At 44.6% G+C, this 20,031-nt stretch overlaps 1 protein-coding gene across 1 annotated transcript; it reads left to right on the top strand.

Moving 5' to 3' along the window:
• Window positions 1-97: 97 nt before the first annotated feature.
• On the top strand, window positions 98-18,996 carry Asb13 (ankyrin repeat and SOCS box containing 13). The gene is made up of 6 exons (XM_052726775.1): window positions 98-251; window positions 7,328-7,515; window positions 8,662-8,812; window positions 10,702-10,836; window positions 15,711-15,902; window positions 16,973-18,996. The coding sequence occupies exons 1-6, from the start codon at window positions 209-211 to the stop codon at window positions 17,098-17,100; spliced, it is 837 nt and encodes a 278-aa protein (XP_052582735.1). The 5' UTR covers window positions 98-208; the 3' UTR covers window positions 17,101-18,996.
• Window positions 18,997-20,031: the final 1,035 nt, after the last annotated feature.

Raw genomic sequence — 20,031 nt, 5'->3', positions numbered from 1 at the left:
ATGGGACGCACGAGTTGCGCTCTGCGAATCAACAGAAACTACAACTCCCAGAGGTGGCTACGGAAGCAGTCAGGCCACGCCCAGCGGCCTGCGCTCGGGGGTAGGTCCCGGCTCAGGTCCTGGCTTGGTCCTGGCTTAAGTCCGGGCTCAGGTCCCAGCGCCCGGAGTCACAAGGCCGGTAGGCAGGGGCCCCCAGCCGGCAAGCCGCATGGAGCCGCGCGCCGGGGACGGCTGCTTTCTGGGAGATGTGGGTACGTGCTTCGCGCCGCAGAGGCCAAGGGCACCACATAGGGGCTGGAGCCAGGACCAGGAGATCAGCTCCTAGGGACAGAATAAGCTCATGGATGGCCTTTATCCCGGAGATGGGCAGCACTCCCCGCTCCGAGTTGGTGGGGTGGGATGTAGAGATTCGAGCAGGGTCCGGGTGATCCTGAGCATCTCAGATCGGAGTTTAATGTCTGTCATCTTAATTCCAGTCCTGTGCACTGCGGGGCTGGTTATCCCTGTGTTGTACCAGGTGTGGGATTCAGAACCGCCAGTTCACCCGAGCACCGCACACTTTGGGGATCACGCGGGTCGTTGCCCAGTTCCGTGGCAGAACCTGGGAAGTGTGTGTGCACTGGGCACACTGGTTGGCAGCCTCAGCAGGAGCCCAATGCGGGTGCTGCACCACCTTCCGGGCGCTTGGTGCAGTGTGCATGCAGGGTCACAGCATCCTACCTGTACTCCAGCTGCTCCAGAATGAGGACACGGCCCAACACTGGGACATGCCTATCGCTCAAGAAGTGTTCTCTACCTTTAGGGCACCCTTAGAATAGTGTGGATTCGAAGGTGAAGGAGCATTCTTTGGAGAAGTAAATTTTTTCTTGCTTACAAAGTAATAATACGATAAATGAAAGTGTATTGTGAAAGCTTGGAAAGAAAACAAAACAACAACAAAGCTAAACAAACCAAAACGTCCACCCTACCCCAGCATTTTTACAGGAGTAAAAACAGTAAGGTAAAGAAAATAAAAAATCTTAAGAGTTAATTTAGCTGAGTAGGAAATTGCAGTCATAACAAAGCAGATAAATATTTTAATTGATTTTTGCAAAACAAACACCTTCAGAATGATCAAAAACCTTTAATGAACATCTGTTTTTCTTGGCACCCTAGGCTGGTCCAAGACTTTGACCCTGATAGCGTGATCAGTATTTGATTCAAGTGAATAGCAATGGATGGCTAACCATGGAAGCCTGTTAAGCATACATTTTATTTTGTTCAGGTAGAGGATAGCATGGCATCAGAGCCAGGCATGGTGGCAGTCACCTGTAATCCTATCCCTTGGAAAGCAGAGGAAGTAGGGGCATGAGTTCCAGGCCAACCTAGGCTATATAGCAAGACCTTGTTTCTAAAAAAATAAATATTTAAAAACATCACTCCCAAGTATATTTTCTGCATAGCTTGTAGAGAAGAAAATCATATTCTCAATTAGTGGGTGCATACTTGTTGGGGTTCTTGGATTTTTTTTTTTTTTTTTTTTTTGTGAGACAGGGTTTCTCTGTCCCAGAACTCACTCTAGAGACCAGACTGGCATTGAACACAAAGATCCACCTGCCTCTGCTTCCCAAAAGCTGGGATTAAAGGCATGCTGGCTTGCACCTCTACTGTCCTGGATATTTTTGAGATTGTCATTTAAAAAATTTAATATGCTCTCCAAAACTATGTCTTGCGGATATTTGTATTTCTGGTCTAAATGAAAAAACTGAATGTATTAGATCAAAACAGTATCACTGTCCTGGAGGCCACCATAGGAATTTTACCTGTATAACATTCTGACCTATAATTCTATATTCCTGCTGTAACCAAAATACTTATCCATACCACTTTTTAGATTGTTTTTGTTTGCTTATGTGGATGGATTCCCCCTCTCTCAATTTAATGAGGCCTTTGGAGAGAAGGGACAGAAAAGATCTTCCATGTATCATTGGGAACCCCATAGCTTCATTCTTTTTTCTGTGACCACCAGTCTTAGCAAGAATTCAGGATGTTTTCCAAGGCTTAGAGTGATACTTTGAAGGGTTGGAATGGAAAACTTACCCTAAAATAGGAATTCAAAGAGATGTTGTTGACAAGCAAGCAAGAAAAGCATACCTGAGACTAAAAAAGGGTTTCAAAGGAAGTAACAGTAATAAACCCACTTTCAATGAACAAAACAGCATGCATCCTTATCTTCTCTCCATAACGTGGCCCTGTAAAAAGTTATGTCCTTCATGAGAAAACTAAGGCTGCTGATTTCAAATGAAAACCTTTTCCAAAGTTCTTCAACAGAAATGGATAAGATAAGCCAGACATGGAGGTGCATGCTTGTAATCTCAGCTGCTCAGACAGGAGGGTTGTGAGTTCAAGGCCAGCTCAGACTACTACCAAAATAAAAACCAGAGAAGACAGAGTGAGAGTGCAGGGCTCTGTGCCATGAAACCCAGGCTCATTGTGCTCTGCGTGCCTGCGTCTGGGACTTGGGGACTAAGGGAGAGTGCCCTTATGTATTAACATCTTAGGTGGCTAACAGCAGGGAAGGAGACAGGCGGCAAATTACAGGGTGAGTGGATGTGGCCAGGAAGGAAAGGACGAAGGTCCGGTGTTCCCTGGCTCTGTCACCACTTAGGCAATCTGTTTTCACTTTCTCTTTCTCTTTCATTTTCTTTTCCCTAGTCTTTCTAAGTTACAACTCCCTAGTCCCTTTATGGAGGCAAACATTTTGTTTTTTTACCCCATTGTATGCTTTTTAAAAAAATATAGATTGGGATTATTTTCCTTTTTTTTTTAAACACTGAGTGGGTCACATTGCATGTCACTTACATTATGTTTTTTGTGCAAAGATATTTTGGAGATTCATAATTAAAACTTTTAAAAAGACATGGTTGAGAAATACCTTGAACACAAAAGCAGCTCAATTTTTTTTTTTTTTTTTTGAGACAAGGTTTCTCTGTGTAGCCCTAGCTGTCCTGGAACTAGCTCTGTAGACCAGGCTGGCCTTGCACTCACAGAGATCCCTTTGCTTCCCGAGTGATGGGATCAAAGGCATGTGCCTCCACCACTGCCTGGCCAGCTCAAATTTTAAAAGTAAAAATTTCTTGACTTCCAAAAGAAAATAGAAGTCACTGAAAGGCTCTGATCAGGTCCCAAATGACCAACTTATTATTTGGCTACATGAGGAGGAAGGGAGATGGGAGCAAGCTGGTAATGGGAGACCAATTATATAGCAAGGATTGAAGATGGGGCTCCAGCCCTAGAGGGAGCTTCCCGAAACAGTGCATGGTCTCAGATATCCATCACAACGCTACCCTCAGGATACAATGCTGAGATTCAGGAATGAGGCACTTTATCAGAACTGGGGTCTTAGCACTAAGTTGGACCATCCTGTCGTGAAACCTGGCCAGCCAGTTTCCCAGTTGACTGTGTTTCCTGCACTCAATCTTCAGGAATAGATTTAAGGTTCTCACCTACAAGCTGTCCTTCCCCTTACTTTTTTTGTTGTCCTTCCTGGTGCTTGGTTTTTATGAAGAGAATGCCTTAGTCCTCCCTAATTTGTAACCCCAGAGGAGCTCTCCAGTGGCCAGGAGTGTCAGATATGCCCTCCACGACTAGTGCCCCTGCCTGCTATAAAGCTGTCTTTTGCTGATGTCAGTGAGCTGGTGGCAGCTCTTTCCATCCTCAGGTTCTTCTCTGGCCTTTTGTTTCTGTAAGGGCTAATATTTCTTGTCGGCTTAATTGGACTTGGAATAACCTGGGAGATACACCTCTGGGTATTTCTGTGAGAGCCTTTCCAGAGAGGTACAACTAAGACCCAAAGGAATGCGGATGGCTCCCATCCATGGGCTGGCGTCCTGGATGGAATAGAAAAGAAAAAAGGAGAAAGAGAGCTAGAACCAGCATCCATCTCTCTCTGCTTCCTGACTGTGAACACAATGTGTGAGCTGCCTATGCTCTGCTGCTTTGTCTTTCCCATCGTGGTGGCTTTTATCTCTTCCCCTGAGCCAAAATAAACTCCTCTTTGCCTCAAGTTGCATTTGTCAGATGTTCTGACATAGTAATGAGAAAAGTAACTAATATAGTTACTCTTAAACACATTTTTAAACATTTTACTTTTATTATATGTGTGTGGGGGTTTGGTCTGCATATGTTTCTGTACCTCATGTATTCACTGCCGTCAGAGGCCAGAAGAGGATATTGGATCCTCCAGGGCTGGAGTTACAGTTATGAACCACCATGGAGGTGCTAGGAATTGAGCTTGGGCCTCCTGAAAGAGCAGCCAGTGTTCTTAACAGTTGATCCAGCACTCCAGCTCCCTTCTAAACATTTAGATTGTGGTAAAGAGCATATAACAAAAAGTTACCGGCTTAACCTTTTCAGATGTAGAGTTCAGTGGCATTAAGTACATTGCATATTAAGCACAACAATCACCATCTTTCACCCACAGAACTCTTTATATCATGCAAAACTGACTCCATACAGCTATTAGAAAATAACTCTCCACCTTCCTCAGTTCCATTATGGTGCTTTCTGTCCCTACAGTTGTGTTTCCTTTAGGTACTTCATGTGAATGGAATCAGATAGCATATGACCTTTTGTGACTGACTTATTTCACTTAACATAGTGTTTTCAAGGTTTATTCATATAGCATGTGTTCATATTTTCTTCTTCTTCTTTTTTTTTTTTTTTTTTTTTTTTTGGTTTTTTGAGACAGAGTTTCTCTGTGTAATTTTGTGCCTTTCCTGGAACTCACTTTGTAGACCAGGCTGGCCTCGAACTCACAGAGATCCGCCTGCCTCTGCCTCACAAGTGCTGGGATTTTCTTCTTATGTAAAGTTATGTGTGTATACCACATTTTGCTTATCCACTCATCTCTTGATAAACACTTGTATTATTTCTATCTTTGTTGTGTTTAATTGCCAGAGTATGGGTGAGTTTGTTGGGTTTACTTATAAGAGTATAGATGAAGGGTTACTTACAGGATCAGAGATAACTCAAAAACAGCTGCATTACCAAATGCAGCATGGATGATGGCACATGAAAGCTGGAAACTGGAGTTCACTGCACAACTGCAGCTCCACACTGGAGAGTGTCCTTTCCAGGCAGCTCAGTTGGTCTGAGCCTCTTCTAGGCTTGGCTTATTTGAGAGTGTCTCTTATCAGTTCTTTTTTTTTTTTTTTTTTTTGGTTTTTCGAGACAGGGTTTCTCTGTGTAGCTTTGCGCCTTTCCTGGAACTCGCTTTGGAGACCAGGCTGGCCTCGAACTCACAGAGATCCACCTGGCTCTGCCTCCCGAGTGCTGGAATTAAAGGCGTGCACCACCACCGCCCGGCCTCTTATCAGTTCTTACTATTTATGTATGTCCAGATAGTGAGAGACCTTGTGAATCTGGTCAGTTTCAGGAACTTCCTGATGCTATTGAGTTGTTTGTTTTCTGGGTTTTAAGAAGATTTCTTGCAGAATGTAATGTTTTACCTTCACTTAGAATATCCAGAATATCAATAGTCTTAATGAGCTTCCCTCTAGGATTGAATGTTTTATCTCAGGAAAAAAAAAAACTGCTATACAACAAATAAGTAAGAAGTAGCATCTCATTGTGATTTGGGTTTGCATTTCTTTATGATTAGCAATGTTGACAATCTTTTCCTGTGTTTATTGGCCATTTGTATGTCTTCTTCAGATAAATGTCTGTTAAAACCCTTTGCCCATTTTAAACTTGAACTTTTTGATGTTGTTGAATTGTAGAAGTCCTTTATATATTCTTGATATTAATCTCTTATCAGATATGTAATTTGCAAATATTTCCTTTCATTCTATGCATTGTCTTTTACCTCTGTTGATTGTGCCCTTTGATGGACTGGAATCTCTCCCCTTTCCTCCTCCTCCTGCTCCTTCTCTGCTTCCTTCCCTTCCACTTTTGACTGGCACATTTGCTGCTTCTGATTTCTGTCCTTCATGTTGCTGCTAAGACTATTGCAGTTGGTATTTGTTTACTGGAAAATGTGGTTACCAGCAATTGCATTTCCTCTAAAGACAGTCATATAAAGAAATAAAGTTAGATTGTCTTTTTCAAATTGTGTATTTTATACAAGGAAAATTCACTGAAGCCATTCCATCCATTCATGCAACCTTCCATCATACAGGTGAACACAAGCAACATGCATACTAGGTGCGGGGAACACAGAGATGAATAAGCAAAGCTTGACCTGTGCAGTCACAGCTTGTCTTTCTCTGTGATGCTTCCATGCACTTGCCTGGGTGTCTGGGAGATATGGCTTCTGAATTCCTATCTCTGGAGGCGCTTTCCCATTGTCATTATTGCGGTGTTTGGAATTGTTTCTGCATTCACCTTACCCCTAACTAGGAGCTACCTGTTGCATCTTACACATCTTTGTGCATGGAAGTGGAGTGTGCTGATCCTTTGTAGATATGCCAGGAATGATACATGGCAGGACCTGCACGTGATGCGATGGTTCCGCCTCAGGGCCTGCCTGTTCTGGTCCGGGTGGTCTTTGCCCTTCCCTCCCCTCCTCTCTTTTCCCCTCCCCTCCTCTTTCTTCCCTCCCCTCCCCTATCCCTCCTCCTCCTCTTCTTCTCCCTCTCACCACCCCAATACAAACCTAAGGCTTACCTTGTGGTCCTCTTCTTTTTAAAGTTGCATGCAACTTCTCTTGCTTTGGGGTTTTCCTCTCTCACACTGACTTTAAATTGTTAACTAGCTACTTCTCACTATTTTCTCAAACTGTATATTGCTGCTTATGAGGCACATCCCTCTTGGTAAGGTACAGTGTACAGAGGTACATGTGTGGAACTGTTAGGCACAGCAGTAAGCTATAGCTGTGTCTATATAGGACCAGGGGTGGGAAATGGGATCATAGTGTGAGCCAGATCCATAGCACAAACATCCTTATATGCCCTGGCAAGGACTTTGAACTGTGCACTCTAGCTAGTTGGGATTGTTTATGGAACTTTCTTTTTTTAATTTATTATTTTATTTCATGTGCATTGGTGTTTTGTCTGCATACATATATCTGTGTGAGGATGTTGAATCCCTTGGAACTAGAGTTACAGACAGTTGTGAGCTGCCATGTGGGTGATGGGAATTGAACCTGGGTCCTCTGGAAGAGTAGTATGTGCTCTTAACTGCTGAGCCATTTCTCCAGCCCTGCTTATGGATTTTAATAGGAGCACTGGGACCAGTTGCATGGTCACATATGGTGTCTTGGCTGCCAATGGGCCCTGGAGCCTCATGTGTATTCATTTGTTCTGATGGAAGTAGGAGGGTCTTAGTAAGCATTCTGTTTCCTCTGCAGGTTTCTGGGTGGAGCGCACCCCTGTGCATGAGGCAGCTCAGCGGGGCGAGAGCCTACAGCTTCAGCAGCTGATTGAGAGCGGGGCATGTGTTAATCAGGTCACCGTGGACTCCATCACACCTCTTCATGCGGCCAGTCTGCAGGGCCAGGCCCAGTGTGTGCAGCTGCTGCTGGCAGCTGGTGCCCAGGTGGGTGACCACATGGGACTGACAGCTACCTAACTGCAGCTGTGGGAGTGGATGGGCCAGGCTCAGGAGAACACTAGAGAGAAGAAAAGACTCTAAGCTCGTGCAAACATGGATAGACAGGGTGCTCTAGGTTGCTGAAAGCCATGGGAGGAGGTGGGATGGTTGCTGTGGACCAGAGCAGGGCAGTGTTTATGGATGGGGCAGTTTTAGCAAAGTGGTTTAGCATAACTCTGCTCTGAGATGATCAGGGCAGAGCAGGGCAGCCATGGACCAGGCACAGACTCTCTGAGAGCAGTTGGGCTTGGGCTGAACAGTTGCTGTGTAGGTTTAACCAACAGAGTTCTTGATTCCAAGTTATCCAAGGGAGGTGCTGGTAAAACAACTGACTCAGGATCAGGGAACGAAAGTAACAGAACAAACTTCTGACCTGGATGCCTTCGCCGCATGCCTAGTTCACACACAGCACAGTTAGTTTTAGCTGCCAGTGGTTTCCATTCTGCAGGCTGTCTGCCTGCTTAGCGGAGCTGTCAGGATCTGCACCATCCCCTGTGCTGGTGCTTATAAAGAATGTCAGGCTCTGGTCTTGGAGCTCACCAGATGAGAGCAGAGCCAAGGCAACGCACCATTTACTCATCCCCAAAGCTTGGAATTGACCAAGTTTCACAGTTTTCAGTGTGTAACCATGCAGAAGCCAAACTTAGATAAATTCTAAGTGTGTTTTCCCTGTCCAGGGAGCTGCCTTCTTTTCGCGAGGCATGCTAAGCAGTATGGAGCACTTTTATTTTTTTGTAGCCAAAGCTTGAGTTAAAACTCATCTTGATACCCGTTTCTCCAGCTTGCAACCTCAGCCTCTCCTTTCTGCCCTATGTTTATTGTTTGCCTGGGTTGGTAGTGAGGGTGAGGCTGGGTTTTATCCTGCCCTGGGAGGGAGGGGCAAACCTTCAGTGAGGTTTAAGAGACTCCTACGCATTCCTGCCTCCAGTCCACGCGTCTTTCGCTTTGAACTCCCTTGCCTGGCTTGGCGCATAGCAGCGAACTGGTAATTTTAAGACATCATCTTTGCAAAGATGAATCTGTATAAAGATTACAAGCTTCATCACATTCATTTACTTCACCCTTTGACGTTGGTTTCTTCTGTTGTTTGAGGTGGATGCACGCAACATTGATGGCAGCACCCCTCTTTGCGATGCCTGTGCCTCAGGCAGCATCGAGTGTGTGAAGCTCTTGCTGTCCTATGGGGCGAAGGTCAACCCGCCTTTGTACACAGCATCCCCGCTACACGAGGCCTGCATGAGTGGTGAGTCTCCGTGATAGGGACCGTTGAATGGCCCGGGACGAAGCACTTAGAGCACAAAGGAGCCTGGTGGCCTGTGTGGGTGGCCTGTGTGGATGCGGGGAGGGACCAGTAGGATCTCTCGGTTCTTGTCTTCTTGAAGAAAAGAATTCAGTCAAGAAACAGAGTTTAAGCAGAAGTTTATTTATCGAAGCTAAGCAAAACAAACACTCCACAGAAAGATTGGAATGGGCAATCCCCAGGTGTGAGCAGCCCAGAGAATTCTGAGTTGTGGATCGTAAAGACATTTTATGAACATTTGTGAGGTAGGAAGCATATTCTCCTCCTACATTATGGTGGACCAGACTTTCCACTTTAGGGTATTTCTTCTGATACTCTAAGAAAACAAACCCCACGAAAGGAGAGGAGTATGTCGAAAACCTCAATGCCAGCGGTATTAATGATGTCAGGTTTGGGGATGTGGACCCTTCATTAACGTGCATGTGTGGGGAAAGGCCTTCGTGCCTTCATCTCTGATACACTGGGAACAACCTAACTGAAGCTTCAATGATGCCTGTCCACCAGGGATACTTGACCATCAGGAGACACAGCTGCTAAGATGTACTTGGTTACCTCACATCTAACTCCTTGCCCACCCAATATCAAGTAGGATTTGATCTGAGGGAAAGGTTCAAAAATGAGATAAGAAGTGACTCAGGCTAAGCTGGGAACAATGGCACTGACTGAAAAGAGTTTATCTAGGAGCAGGGACCTCTGGGAAAGAGGACTGACTATGTGCTGGTTGTAATGTTAAGATGAGTGTGGCTAGCAGTAGGTGTAGGTTTTAGGGATGGGGATGGTTACTGGGCAGCTATCAGCAACAAGGCAGTAATTAAGTGATATGGGAAGATGGATGCCCGGTGGTGGTGGCACATGCCTTTAATCCTGGCACTCAGGAGGCAGAGGCAGGGTCTACAGAGTGAGTTCCAGGACAGCCAAGGCTACACAGAGAAAGCCTGTCTCGAAAAAAACAACAGCAACAACAAACAAACAAAAACAAAAGCAAAAAAAAGAAAGAAAGAAAGAGAAGATGGAGTCTGTGGCAGAATCTTCTTGGAAAGGAGAGAAACAGGTCCCCAATCCAAACTGGCTCTGAAGACAGGAGGAACAGGAAGCGGCCAGAGAGGTGCCAGAGAAAGGAGACTGGTGGGATGCCAGCAGCTATGTGTGTTTTCTATAGCCTGGATGTTCCCCAGGAACTTGGAGATGAGGATCAGGATAGTCTTTGATCCCTGTGTCCAAGTGGTTTCCCATGTTTTCTGTACTCAGCAGGGAAGCAGCTGTGACCCTTTCCTTTTACTACCAAGTGAACTCCTGAGGGGAGAGATGTCTTTGTATTCTTCTAGGGCCATGCAGAGTTACCAACCACTTTGTATGTTGACATACGTGGAGGACCAGCTGGGAGACTGGCTCCCACATTTTACCCCAGGGTACTCTTGAGGAGAGAGGGATAAGAGATATATAGACAGAAGGATAGAGGGGAGAGAAACAGAAACATAGGATAGCCTCGGGAGGGCCTAGATCCTTATCCACCTGCCCCCTCCTGTCTCTTTGAAAGGGCTATTTATAGGAATGCCAAGGGGTGGAGCAAAAGACCTCCCCACAACACAGCTAAGTGCAGACCATCCCAGTCACCTGGAAACCATGCACATGGTCAAGCAATCCTCTAATGCAGCTCTGCTGGGTAAAGCAAGCTCAGATCTCACTAGGAAACCTTTGTGGGCCTCCACAGAAATATAGGCTGTTTACCCTCTGTTCCTTGCAGGACCACCTTTTCAGCTGCTGTTTGTTCTAGTTACCATCTCCAGTATACGTATTCATGAACATTTCCATCTTTCTCCATTTCTTTTAAGGGAGTTCTGAATGTGTGAGGCTTCTTATTGACGTTGGGGCCAATCTGGAAGCTCACGATTGCCATTTCGGGACCCCTCTACATGTTGCCTGTGCACGAGAGCATTTGGACTGTGTTAAAGTGTTGCTCAATGCAGGTATGCTGCTGTTTACCCAAACTAGCATTTACCTGAGTGGATGACTTACCTGCGCTTTGCTAGCAGAGGTCTGGGTAGTGGAAGCAGACAGAAAAGGGTTTGAAATTGGTTCTCCTACTACTCAGAGAGACCTTGTGCCTTAGCCTCTGTATCTATAGAACTAGAAAAAGAAAATCTATTTTTCCAGGTGTTAGGAATATTCTCAATAATGTTTCTGCAATGTCTGGTATACAGTCAACACTTAGTAAATGCATGTGACTACTTTATTATTTGTGTGTGTGTGTGTGTGTGTGTGTGTGTGTGTGTGTGTGTGTGTGTGTGTGTGTGTATTGTACATGCACCAGAAGGGGATATCAGATGTCCTGCTCTGCCACTCTCTGCTCTGCCGTATTCCCTTTAGACAGGGTCTCTCACTGAATTTCAGGATAGGCTAGCAGCCTCAGTGATCCTCCTCTCTCTACCCCTCCCAGAACATGGTTACAGGCCACAGAGCCGTGCTTTTTATATGGGTCCTGGAGATTCGAACTCAGGTCCTCTTCTGTGCACAGCAAGTACTCCTGCTTGATGAGCTGTCTCCTCAGGCCTGTGAATGGTTATTTTTAGTGAACACAGGCAGCTGTTCAGAATGTCTGCCTGATGAGGTTTTCTATCTGAATCTGAGTCAGAGGTATAATGGGAAATGGGGTTGGCGGCATATAGGAGAATGGAGCACGTATAATCTGGCTTGTGGTGGATATTTGAAAAAAGCTCCCTGCAGAGAGATTCCCAAAGTGAACAGAAGGTCTACACATGTTTGGGATAGATGAAATCTTTTTGGTTTTCTGAATACTTAAATCTTTGGCTGGTTGGCTCCGTGAATACAGAATCTAACCGCACCAAGATGGCTGTTGGAATGAGGAAGCCAATTACAACTGGGTGAACAATGAAGGTCGTTTTTTGGTTCATGTGACAAAATGTGAGAAGTGTAGCAGAAGTATAGTCATTTTGATCTCATGGTTCAAGAGTGTCACTATGCCTTTGAATTTGAAATCTGCTTTTCTTAGTGTTAGCTATTTGCTATGTTAGTGGATAAATGGATGCAGCTGATAAAAGCTGTGTGTGTGTGTGAGAGAGAGAGAGAGGGAGAGAGAGAGGAGGAGGGAGAGACACATGTATGTGAGTGCCTGCAGAGGCCAGAAGAAGGCATCAAATCAAATCCCTGGAGCTGGAGTTATAGGCAGTTGTGAGAACTGCATCTCTCAGCCCTTCAGCCCTTTACATTTAAGGCTCTCTCTTAGCTTTTTCAGAAGAGTGAAGAGTTTCCCTCTCTGGGTCGCTAGTGTACCTCCCCCAATGCTCCATTGACTTAAATGAGGTCTTGTGTCCAAACCTGATCCCTCTAGTCCAGATTTGTCAAATGTTGATTGGATTACTTGAACCAAGTACTATGGTAGAGGGAAAGGGATTGTATCAGTCAGAACCCACCCTGGAGCTGAGGGTAGGTCTGTCCGCTCACCACACCCCAATTCCCAATAGTTTTTAAAGGGAAATGTCTATATATCCAGGAAATTGAGGATGAGTAGAATTTCGGGCAGGGGGCATCTCCTTTCTCCATGGAGGCAATTAAGCATTAAGAAAAGATGCAGTTTGGGCAGAATGTACCAGAAAAGCAGAAAAGAGGGTCCTGAGCCCTGATCCAAACAGGAACTGAAGACAGGAGGAGTCTGGAAGAGGTAGACTAGAAGCCACTTTAATTTCTCATGGGCTCCCTCAACAGGATTGTCTTTTAAGTATTTTCCCTTTGAACTACTTTCTCATTGTAAAGAATTTCCAACCTCTGTAGAAGCAGAGTGAGATAGCATAGTCCTAGGTCCTCACACATGGAGTCTTACATAAGCAATGAGATTTTATACTGCGGAGGCTGAGTCATAGGCCTGTTGGAAAACCCAAGGAGAGCCACATTCCACAACTCCAGAAACATACAGTAGGTGCTTCTGCAGTGACATCAGAGGTCCTGGCTCAGCTGGAGGTGCTGAGCTATATATGGAGTGGTCATACTGAACTGTGCAGGTGAACAGAGGCGGTTGCTCCTTTTCTTTTTGTAGGTAGAGAGGCTGAGTTAAGGAACTAGACTGTTTCCAGAGGAAGAGAACTGGTGAGGATCAAAGTCCAGTTATTACAGTTAAGTAATTTTTCATCTGACCACTAATAGTAAATATTTAACTCTTCTGGAAGCGTCCAGAACTGGGTAGTTAAGGATTATTTGCACTTCCATCTCCTTGGCAGAGCCCATGTGAGTGTGTTTTGAGTCATTCGGGCTGATGTCCCAGGATTGTGGCTGTTCTCAGCTGTGTGCTAGGGTGTGTTGGGGTGACCCTCATTTCACTGGTTTTCCTCCAAATCACATTAATCCTATTTTGTTTTGAAGTTAGGATTTTGGTAATGAGCTAGCTTTGACCCCTTTTTCTGAAGCATGAAATTGACAGTTCTTAATGCCTAGAAGGTGCTTTACCACCTCCCACTACTTGGCCACTGTGCCTCAAAGTCACTCCCTTCTGACATTCTTCCCTCCCTCTCCTTCTGTTCCTGCTCCAGCTTTCTAATGAAAATCTCCCCGTGTTGGTCATATCTCACATTTCTGCTTTCATTGAGCCCTAACTTGAACCCATGCATATTCCTGTGCACACACTTGGTCTGATGTTTCCAGTCGGCTTCCTTCTTTTACCCTCCTTCCTTTCTTTCTGTGTTTTTGTTTTGTTTTTTAATTTAACTTTTTATTTTATGTTCACCAGTGTCAGGGTGTCAGATCTCCTGGAACTGGAGTTACAAACAGTTGTGAGTTGCCATGTGGGTGCTGGGAATCTGGGAACTGAACCCGGGTCCTCTGGAAGAGCAGCTAGTGCTCTTAGCCGCTGAGCCATCTCTCTACCTCTGCTCCTTCCTTTCTAACCAATCAAATAATGCCAAGCACACATTATGGAAAAACTTTATTGTTGACTTTGGGAAGGCCACTTTGAAAGAGTCACTCATGGTCCAAGGCCTTATCTCAGGAGCCAAGGTAGCAAACAGTGAGGAAGGAGGGGTGTATGTTCCAGATCTTTCCTGCTTCCTTTTTTTCTCCGACCTTGAGGGTGTTTTGCTTCCTTGTGTCTTTTTCTCCATTGTTAAAATTGAGATAATCACATTCCTTCCTGGTTGGCAAGAATACTGTAAGAATCAATATGAGAAAGCCACTTGGATTTTAGATTCTGTGATCTTTACAATTTAGTTTTCATTACAAATTGTGTATCTAGCATTAAAGTTTATTTTTGCATAATGATTGCAACAGTCTAAAAATTATTCACTCCTATAAGCAAGTATTAAAAGAAAACCGTCTGAGGGAATAGAGTGACTGGATTGCAGGACAAGTTTTCCTGATTTCCCTTTCATGCCATTTTGTAATTCCTGTGTGTGATTCAAAGCTTCTCCTTCAGGGAGTCAGCAGGCAGTCCCTCCTGACCTGAGCTTTCTTCATTCCCAGGAGGAGTGGAGAGCGTTCTCAGGATCACACTGTGCTCATTGTAATGAGTACAGCTCATAATTCCAGAGAAGTAAGCACATTTTAAAGCAGAAAGCTGGGCTTTTCCAACAATGTTTCCAGTAGCAGAAATAGCTCAGAAAATGCTCACTCAAACAGTGGCATATTGCTGGCATAGCCGTGGTTTTACCACCGTGGTTTTACCACTGTGGTTTGAAACTGTAATTTGGGGAATTTTTTGTTTGTTTGTTTTTTGTTTTTTGAGACAGGGTTTCTCTGTAGCTTTGGAGCCTGTCCTGGACTAGCTCTGTAGACCAGGCTGGCCTTGAACTCACAGAGATCCACCTGCCTCTGCCTCCCGAGTGCTGGGATTAAAGGCGTGCGCCACCAACGCCCGGCTTCTTTAAAATAATTTAATCTTTCCGAATTAATTGTTATCTATTAATTCTTTACTGGTTCAGGAGGAGACTTCAAAGAAGTTAACATCTTCTATACAAATTCTGAGGCCTTAGAAAATCCATTATATAGGACCAGTGATTGTTATGTGTTAAGAAGGACGTTTCACAGAGACCATTTTGTAATAAAAAATTTTAACTTTTAAACATTTACCTTAAATTTTTATTTATTGTGATTGTATGCATGAGTTCAGGTGTGCATGCCATAGCACATTCGTGTGATCAGAGAACAGCTTTGTAGAGTTGGTTCTTTCCTTCCTGCTTTTTGTGGGTTCTGGGGATTGAGTTCATTTTCCAGGCTTGTGCTGAGCCATCTTGCGAGCCTAAGTCTTTATTTTTTAATGTATTTTAAATGCTATATTTTCTTACTAAATCTTTGAATCTTTCTGTATGCCCCAGCTGAGTTCACAGCTAACCTTCAAGCACATTATCTGTTTCCCCTCTATCTTTCCAAGTGTATGAAAGAATATATCTAAGGAATATTCATTCTTTCATCCGACCTGTTACTTTTTGAGTTCACGGTGCCCGTGGTAGAGCAGCTGTGTCCGCTGGCGTGTCTGTGTCCAAGTATAGACTGCAGCATTTGGGTGACTCAGGATGAGCCTCTAGAAATCTAGGGACCTGTGAGGACATACTACAGGGCACCTCAGAACAGACTTTTGGCCCATTAGAAATCTTTTATTTTGCTTTTTTGGGGGAATATATATATATATTAATATATATAATTACTGCTGCCCTCACTTTCATAAGGAAAAATAATTATTACTATTGGATTTTGAGAAGGTACAGTAGAGTCTGTCCTGATTTTGTTGTCTGGGCGGGGATTGTTTTGTGCTCTGCTGAAGGGTGATGTGTAGGTTGGTCTTCCTCTTGGTTCTACGTTCTCCCTTTGGTGACAGACATTCTCTGCTCTGGCCCCCCAGGGGCCAATGTGAACGCAGCAAAACTTCACGAGACCGCCCTTCATCATGCGGCCAAGGTAAAGAACGTTGACCTCATCGAGATGCTCATAGAGTTTGGAGGCAACATCTACGCCCGGGACAACCGGGGGAAGAAGCCCTCGGACTACACGTGGAGCAGCAGCGCCCCAGCCAAGTGCTTTGAATACTATGAAAGTGAGCCAGGCTCTGTTGTGCAAATATTCCCATATCCCAGTGCCTTAGTTAGGGTTTCTATTGCTGTGATGGAATACCAGGACCAAAAAGCAAGCTGGGGAGAAAAAGGTTTATTTGGCTTATACTTCTGTATTGCTGTTCATCATCAAAGGAAGTCAGGAGAGAAACTCAAACAGGGCAGGATCCTGGAGGCAAGAGCTGATGTAGAGGTCATGGAGGGGAGCTGCTCACTGGCTTGCTTCCCTGGGCTGGCTCAACCTGTTTTCTTATAGAAGCCAAGGCCACCAGCCCAGGGATGGCACCACCCACCATGTACTGAGCCCTCCCTCACTGCCCAGTAATTGAGAAAATGCCTTACAGCTGGATCTCATGAAGGCATTTCCTCAACTGAGGCGCCTTCCTCTCTGATGACTCTGGCTTGTGTCAAGTTGACACAAACCCAGCCAATATACCCAGGCTGCCAGGAATCACCAGCATTCATCTTGGGCCCCCAGTTTGCTAGTTCTCCTTGAATTTGTGCTGACCTCTTTGAATCAAGTCCTGAGCTCCTGTCCTTGGTCACTAGGATGTACTAGGGGTACTTCTGTCTCTAAGGACTGTTTTGTCCTGAAGCACCGGCTCTTGCTGTATTCCTGTGGCATGTGATGGAGGAAGGAAGCCTGTAGTAGCATGAGCAGGCTGCTAGCTCCTTCCCTGGCATAAACCCCTTACTCATGCCTCATTTGTGACAAGTGAGCCTCTTAGCCACAAATTAGTTATTTGCTGATAAGTCTCTTTGCCAAATAGTAAGTAGCAAAACAAACCAACAATCCCTCCAACAAAACAAGAGACCCCTGTCTTGAAAGACCCAACCCCACAAAATGGATCCCTGTGGATATCACCAGAACCTTATTGCCTGGCTTCATTCCTCGGGTTCCTGGTTATCTGACCTTCCAGAGATGACACAGGATCCATTCTAATTCTAGGGGGAAAGGGAGGCTCTTTAGGTTCTGCCTTAGCACTCATTAGATCGCAGGATGTGCTTCTTCTAGAAATTATCCTGATGAATTTCCTTGATCCTTTCGTTCCAGAGACACCTCTTACCCTCTCCCAGCTCTGCAGGGTGAGCTTGAGGAAGGCCACTGGCGTTCGAGGGCTAGAGAAAGTCGCCAAGTTAAATATCCCTCCACGGCTCATCGACTACCTTTCCTACAATTGAGCTGCAAGCAGGTGGCTGGAAAGGCTTGTGACTTGCCTGGCTATCACCTTGCTGTGCCTAGCCTTGGGCCCTAAAGAGTTCTGTCTGTTTCTCTGAAACACTATTGTTGCTGTAGATAGATTGACGCTCCTCCATGTTCTTTTTGGCTGTCCTTTTCGATGTCTTCTGAACCCTGGAGAAGATCTCTGGAGCACCAGGTGGCCGTGTCTGACATCACAGTTGTGGATGTAACCCTTGCTAGTCTTCTGGAACTAATGCTGTCATCCTAGGCTGGGCTCAGTTCTCCAGGTTTCCTCTTCGCACTGACCTCCCTCTAAGGCACTCAAGACAGACAGTTCAAGGTGCACAGGGAATACTGGGGACTCAGGACACTGATGTTGATTTTCCTGTATCTGGGTGCATGCCACAGAAGCATCAGGTTCTAAGCACCTGACCTTGTGGCCTAGGATGACCATTCTGCAGGCATCTTGCCACTTGGACAGTCTTTCTGGGGCAGCAGCCTGCACTTTCCAAGGTCTACCTGCACCCAGGTATATCACTCAGGGGCTTTACAGATCAGAGTGGGGAAAGTTCAGTCTTTGTATCCCTCCATCTAGCAGTGTTTCTTGGAATAATTGTCTCCAATATTAGGACCCAACTCTTTTTAAAAAGTTTATGTTGAGAACTGAGAGATAGCTCAGGACCAGAGTTCAGTTCCCAGCATCCACATCAGGCAGCTCACAGTGACCTATTACTTCAGCTCCAGGGGATCCGACACCTTCTTCCGGCCTCCTCAAGTATTCACACACACACACACACACACACACACACACACACACACAGAAGAGAGAGAGAGAGAGAGAGAGAGAGAGAGAGAGAGAGAGAGAGAGAGAGAGATACATAAATAAAAATGAAATCTTTTAGAAAGTTGGAAAATCTTTAGAATATATATATATAGTATATGTATATATGTCTCTCTATATGCATATATATATATATATATATATATATATATATGTTGTAACAAGATTTGTAAAGAGCCATGCAAACAATAAAAACAATAGGTGATATGAAGGCCTGGTGGCATGTATTCCCACGGATAGCCATTTCCATTGTAAAGGGCTGTTAGAAGACTTTTTTTGAGACAGGGCCTCACCATCTGACTATGGCTGGCCTGAAACTTGCTATGTAGATCAGGCTGGCCTTGAACTCATAGAGATCCACCTTCCTTTGCCCCCCGAGTGCTGTGATTAAAGGCATGCACCACCATGCCTAGCTGTTTGAAGACTCGGGATTGTTTTTCATTTGTTTCTCTATTTGCCAAATGGAGACTTCACCCACCCTTTTAAGCTAATTCCTCGAAGCTACAAAACTAGTAAAGTACAATGGCAACACCTCAGCACCCATGAATTCATTTTTCTTGCAGATGCTTCTGGAATATCTATCACATGTAAGACATCAGTGCAAGACTTGAATCAGATGGGAACGAGATTTGTCAGCCAAGGCAGGAAAGGAAAGTGGGCACAATGGCTTCCTATAGTAATAAAAATGAGTCCTACATTATGGGTGAAACATTAAGGCTTGCATTCAGACTGAATTTTCCTGATTAACATTCTATATCTTAATAATACAACAGGGAGAACTGGAGAATTCCATACCAAGAACTAGTCATTCTATACCAAGAAAAGCCAGTTTCTTTCAGTTATAGTCTTAGGTACAAGTTTTAAATAAATCCACGTTTCTGCATGTAATAGTAATAACAATGACTTCGAAAAGGCATTGGATTCTGCCTCTTTCATCTTTGTAACAGAATCTTGCCTCTAGCAATAAAACCCAATAGCAGTTCCATCCAGTTTATCTTTTGGTATAGAATAAGGTTTCTTCACCATTATTACCCAATAAAAGTGGTTGAATGAAGTCTGTCCTTGTGTCTTATTTTCAAGGACAGATGCTAAGATGGGCTTTATCCTGTGAGAGTGGAGTAAGGCCACTCCCTGTCCTAGGGACCTGATGACTAGCATTTTGGGTCCTTGACCACTCTTTTTTCAAGACAAGGCCCCACTGTGTAACTCTGGCCATCCTGGAACTCACTACGTAGACCAGGCTGGCCTCAAACTCAACAGAGACTCACCTGCCTCTGCCTCCCAAGTGCAGGGGTTAAAGGCACATCTCATCACACCTGGCTCCTTGTCCACTATTAAGCAGAGCTGTGATGATAAAAAAAGTTTCTTTGCTTCTCTGAGCCTGACTTGTCTCAGTTGCGGTAACAGGTCAGGCTTGGATCACTAAGATGATCCTGACCAACCAATGACTGATTTCTTTACTCTAAGTGAGGAAATGAGATCCATTATCTTCGTAGGTTTTTGTGGGGCTGAAGCTAGGTAACTGAAGGATGCTTTGGTAAGCCTAAAGTGCTCAAGTGTGAAAGGTACATGGTTATGGCTGATCTCTGGTTTTGTTGATGTTTGTAGATCTTCTGCCTATCTAAATCATTCTCTTCTGACTTTGGGAGGGTGCCATGTCTTTCAGGAGCTCTGTTGACACCTTGAAACTTGATGTGCAGTTGAAAGTTTGGAGAAGACATTTGTAATGTATAAAATAAGTAACATAATCAAAAATATAAAACTAGCTGTACATGGTATGTAGCTAGTTTTTTTTTTTTTTTTTTTACTCTTTGGGGGCCCGCCCCAAGCTCCCAAATAAATACATAGAGACTCATTCTTACTTATGAATGCCTGGCCTTAGCTTGGCTTGTTTCTAGCCAGCTTTTCTAACTTAAATTATTCCCTTTCTCTTTAACTACATGTTGCCTCTGGGCTTTTTACCTTGAATCTATATATCTTTCTTTCCTTCTTACTCCGTGGCTGGCTGTGTGACTGACCCCTGGTGTCCTCCTCTCCTCCTTTTCTCACTCCTCCCCTGCTCTTCTCTAGATTTCTCCTCCTATTTATT

This window comes from Peromyscus californicus, unplaced genomic scaffold (assembly GCF_007827085.1).
Source record: "Peromyscus californicus insignis strain IS unplaced genomic scaffold, ASM782708v3 Scaffold_8__1_contigs__length_139910024, whole genome shotgun sequence".
NCBI classification, from domain to species: domain Eukaryota; kingdom Metazoa; phylum Chordata; class Mammalia; order Rodentia; family Cricetidae; genus Peromyscus; species Peromyscus californicus.
The sequence above is the reverse complement of the archived record's forward strand: the minus strand, read 5'-3'. Positions and strand labels throughout refer to the sequence as shown.

Bases quoted from the DNA above. Each gene is read 5' to 3' on its own strand.
- Asb13 (XM_052726775.1), top strand. From the start codon at position 209: ATGGAGCCGCGCGCCGGGGACGGCTGCTTTCTGGGAGATGTGG. The intron at 252-7,327 runs GTACGTGCTTCG...TTTCCTCTGCAG, and splicing joins CTGCTTTCTGGGAGATGTGG to GTTTCTGGGTGGAGCGCACC. The intron at 15,903-16,972 runs GTGAGCCAGGCT...CTTTCGTTCCAG, and splicing joins GTGCTTTGAATACTATGAAA to AGACACCTCTTACCCTCTCC.